Source organism: Hyposmocoma kahamanoa, unplaced genomic scaffold (assembly GCF_003589595.1).
Source record: "Hyposmocoma kahamanoa isolate Upper Pololo Valley unplaced genomic scaffold, ASM358959v1 187, whole genome shotgun sequence".
Classification (NCBI taxonomy): domain Eukaryota; kingdom Metazoa; phylum Arthropoda; class Insecta; order Lepidoptera; family Cosmopterigidae; genus Hyposmocoma; species Hyposmocoma kahamanoa.
In genome coordinates this window covers 1,002,129-1,006,611 of record NW_020653716.1, presented here as the reverse complement: position 1 = coordinate 1,006,611, position 4,483 = coordinate 1,002,129, and the positions used below count along the sequence as shown (strand labels likewise).

Sequence of the window (4,483 nt, the reverse complement as noted above, 5' to 3'; positions counted from 1 at the left end):
GCTCCGCTTTTGTGGGGAATGTGCCTCTACTGCGCTTGGTTGACTAATAACAAATTTCAATATGTTCAACTAAAAGTTGTTCCTTTTTATTCAAACTAATACTTCTGCATCAAAAGATTTTTAGCAGATTCTAAAATTATCATGAGACCACACTTTAACAAATTTGCTCAGAGTACAGAAGTTATAACAGTATATTCTGTTCCAACGGTGCCATCAGTCTACACGTTCCCTGCGCGTTCAGGTAGCTCTTAATAATTTTTTATTAATATTTAAAGTTCCGGATTAGGTATCTATTTTACCGATTTTTATGATTTTGGCAATTTATTTTCTTTACAGACCGAATTGGTAAAATGGCATGCCACCGCTACAATTCTGAAGATTCTAGCGATTACTCAGATAGTGGAGAATTCGACATGTGCGCGGGCGGACAATGTAGTCATGACGGCCGTGGTAACTGCGGCAGTGGTAGCTGCGGCAGTGGTGGCTGTGATTGTGATACGATACTACCTTTCGATGCATTGTCGATTGAAAATATTCTTCTGATGATTTTCGATAAATTTAACTTTCGCTTGCTAATGGAGGAGCGCACACGCAGCGCAGTGCTAATTACCGCAGGTTTGGCTATTGCGGGTGGCCTCATCGGCCAACATGTCGGTGGAAAAGTCGCCGCCGCTGTAGGTGGTGCCGTCGGGGGCGCCTGTGGCATCGGAGTCGTAGGTAAGTGTGGCAATTGTATCGTGTTAGCTGTATTCTTGTATAAACTAAACTCATGAACTAGAAATATGTACGTTTTTAAAAGATAATTACTTACAGTTATTTATAGCTTTAAAAATACCCTCTCAATCGTAAATTTCTTGCGCCCACTTTAACGATGCCTTTAAGATTTTAGAGCATTTAAAATCGACAACTTTTTGGTTTCGCAGCCATCTCGATGAGGGATGCTTGGAATGATATCAAATACCAACTATCTGAGTTAATAGAACTGGTTTACGACTTCATTGCTGGACTGGAGCTGAAAGACTATCAAGCTGCGGCCAGTCTCCTCATGTCAGATGGCAACGTCGGCAGCCAGCTAGCCACACTGTTGACGAGTCAAGCCTCTTCTACCCTCGGCAAAATCATTATTTCCAGTATTACGAATAATTAATCCAGAAAATCGATACTTTTGACGGTAGGTATTGAAAATAACAATAAGCTTTGCAGGCAAAACATTGTTAATTGAAAGTGATTTTTTATTACCTAAATGTTTAATAATTGTTATAAAATTTCGAACGACTGAAATCGACATAATTATTTATAAATGCGTTTTCTAATTATTATTGTTTGCAGGCAAAAGTGTTTATATTGTTAAGAAATGTGTAATATATGTTTAAAGATCATCAGTTATTAAAATGACATAATATGTATAGGTAAGTAAAGATATAAGAATGACTTGCAAAAACTCGCAAAGATCTATTTTATAGTAACTATGTTAGGTAGATACTTTTGTTAAATGAGAGTTTTATAAACAATAATATTTTAACTTTTCAAATTTCAATTTATATTGACAGTGATAATTTGATAAATTAATTTCTAATAATATTTTAAGTGTGATGTTTGTTTCGTGATTTTAGTTCACTTCAGCCGAAATACTGTTGAATGTTTTTGTTTGTGATGTTATAATTGAATGACTTGAGATAATAATGTTAATTTTCTCATTCTTAATATACTTGAATTTTATGTAGTCATGATCAAATATAAATGAATAAATATGAAATCTCGTGAGTATAGTTTGTTTCTTTATCCTTAATTGTACTTGAGGCAATCACCATAGTAGTGTAACCCATATTCATTTTTTTTATTACAATATGACTAAATGATACTAAAAACATAATAATTTTATATTTGGATGCTATTTTCATGTATAAAAATATTTAATCATTAATTTCACTTAAAGTAATATTGTAGAATTTAAAAAAATAAATATTGAGTGTCCTTTATTAGACATTAAGTTAAAATACACAGATAAAGTACAAGAAACGCTTAAATACTAGAAACTGAAACTAGGATTAAATATATGAATTAAATTGGGTTCCCGCGGTAAGGTACCCAACATGCTGGCAACGTTCCCTCCTGAAATAATTGATTGTGGGTATAGCCTCAATTTTCCATTTACCTTTCTTAAAATTATAATTAGTAAGTGATGCTTGCCTCGTAGCACCTTACTCCTTCAAAATATAAGTATGCATTTGTGATTATCATGTCGCCAAACTAATATGTACGAATGTAGGTAACACGCGTTTTAACTATCTTAATCACATTTAACTTAATTGAGTTTGAGTGCTATTAAAGTGTTTATTAAGTAAAGTTGATCAGTTCTTTTACACCCTGCATAGCGTTCGGTCGGTATTCTCGTTTATAATCTAAATCAATAAGTGCGCTCATTCTAATGAAACGTTACGTGACCAATTCATCGGTAAGTGTCCATAAATCTTTGTGTTAAATTAACTTTGTAATTAAGGCATCTTCCATGAGGCACTCAACCTGACCTTTAACCTAATTAATTATCATTATACTAAAAGATAATTTTAATGATATCAGTCTCGGAAATTGATCAGTCCCCTGTAAGCTCTTATGCTAAATTCTAGTTTATAAAATTATTCATTTGTTTTCGAATGTGAAAAAAATAGAATGGTTTTTCAGACTGTGGAGTTCGATCCCATGTGCGATAAGGAGAACCCTCAAAAGATATCTTTTGAGGATGTGTCGGCAGCAGCTTTCAGAATTCAGAGTGGTATTGTTAAAACACCATGTGTGGTAAGTTCCATATCAATATTTCTATCTGAATGTAGAATAGTTAAGTAGTACCTATCTATTTAAATTCATTTTTCAGAAATCTCATATGTCGGTCACTTTCGCTATGGAAATTTATCTAAAGAAAGATTTTTTGCAGCATACAGGAAGGTAAGATTTAGTCTGGTTATACACAGATATTAAATTGATTTGAGTCCCTGATTTGTTCAACCTGACAGTAATCAGTCGACTTAAAATGCGTAGGCGTACCCTGCCTCATTTGAGTGAAAATCAAACTAATTTTAATAGACATAACGTTCATTTAATATATTTTCACCTGGACTAAATAGACTTCCCATAACTCAATTTCATATAATTCTCGTTTGTAATAATAATAATCACATTTTATAAGAATATTTTTCGTAAAACTTTTATATAACAATAATTTTGTATAGGTAGGTATTATCAATTCAGATAATTTTTACGAGATTTTTACCTGTACCTGTAATGTGCGCTGCTCCTTTCTTAGGTTAGGTTGCGTTATCAGTATCAATATGAAAAACCAGAACCAGAACAGACTTTTTAGGTTAAAGAGGTTATAAACCTAAAAATGAGGATTATAACTTATAATTGTAATATTAAGTTTTTTTTTATAATACCAAGTGATGGGACGAAAACAACGTGGGCCCGGTGGTAAGCGACACGCTTGTGCATAATAGTTGCAATGCCATATGCCACTCAGAGCTTTAAACCGCAAAAATCGGAGGGGCACTGCCAGTGCGCCCGTCACCCTGAGACATAAGTTGACTAGTCCCATGTGCCTATAATCTCACCAGCACCCGTACCCTTCAAAAGCGGAACACAGTAATGCTCAAATTACTGCTTGGTGGTAGAAATAGACAGGGTAGCTGTACTTCCCAGGACGAAATCTTTCACGAGGAGCTCTACTGCTACTAAATTAATAAAAAATAATTAATAATAAAGTAAACTGTTATAAGTATGAAAGTTTCATCATCATCATCCACAGCCCGACTTCACCCACTACTGGGTATAGGCCTCCAGCAGTTTGTGCCATCTTCCACGATCCTGTGCTAATCTCACCCACCACTACTGCCCGCAACTTTACAGAGTCGTCTCCCACCCTTCTCGCTACAGGACGTCTCACGTTTCTGTATCCATTTCTTGGCCACTATTCGGTTATCGCCTTACTCTACCTGTGTTCACCACGTCTCGCAACACGTCCCCCAGCTCCATTTTAAACTCGCTATCCGCTCTCCTATATACTGGACCTTAGTTCGTTTACGGATTTCGGAATTCGGAACTCGATCTATAGGTTGGATGGCTCTTTGTGCGACTCTAATTCTGTACACAGCCTTCTGTATGAGCGTCCACGACTCGGAACCGCGGATTTTTAGCAATATAAATAAATAATAAAAATAATAATGTTTATTTCCAAGCGTTAGTTCACGGTAACGCGCTTAAAGTAAGCTTATTATAATGTTAAAACTATGATGTTTTATTGGCAGCTTTGTGACTATTCATTCGCTCAGTTCGTACTATGACGCGCTATAACATTAAAGTACGAGCAATTCTTATGTCAAATTTAGTAATCTTAAAATAGTTACATGGATGCAATGGAAACAATATTATTTTCTGTTTTATTGTCTTAATATTGATTTGAAATGATTAAAAGTTAAGTTGAACCTATTTA

General features: G+C 34.8%; 2 protein-coding genes across 5 annotated transcripts in view; both read left to right on the top strand.

Annotated features, from left to right (window-relative positions):
- On the top strand, positions 1-1,764 carry LOC113226312. The gene is made up of 3 exons (XM_026458895.1): positions 1-241; positions 337-717; positions 924-1,764. Exons 1-3 carry the CDS (start codon positions 142-144, stop codon positions 1,145-1,147), a joined length of 705 nt encoding a protein of 234 aa, XP_026314680.1. The 5' UTR covers positions 1-141; the 3' UTR covers positions 1,148-1,764.
- Positions 1,765-2,231: 467 nt separating this feature from the next.
- LOC113226296 (L-threonine ammonia-lyase-like) overlaps positions 2,232-4,483 on the top strand; it is a 28,232-nt gene continuing 25,980 nt past the window's right edge. Inside the window, exons 1-3 of one of the 4 annotated variants that reach the window (XM_026458870.1) lie at positions 2,232-2,455; positions 2,683-2,796; positions 2,873-2,943. In XM_026458870.1, the coding sequence (XP_026314655.1) occupies positions 2,429-2,455; positions 2,683-2,796; positions 2,873-2,943 (212 nt within the window). In that variant the 5' untranslated portion in view covers positions 2,232-2,428. The other 3 variants (XM_026458869.1, XM_026458871.1, XM_026458872.1) reach the window with 3 other exon arrangements.

Excerpts from the sequence above, each read along its gene's own strand:
- LOC113226312 (XM_026458895.1), top strand. The coding sequence starts at position 142 with ATGAGACCACACTTTAACAAATTTGCTCAGAGTACAGAAGTTATAACA. Across the intron at positions 242-336 it reads CACGTTCCCTGCGCGTTCAG|ACCGAATTGGTAAAATGGCA; the intron begins GTAGCTCTTAAT and ends TTTTCTTTACAG. Across the intron at positions 718-923 it reads CTGTGGCATCGGAGTCGTAG|CCATCTCGATGAGGGATGCT; the intron begins GTAAGTGTGGCA and ends TTGGTTTCGCAG.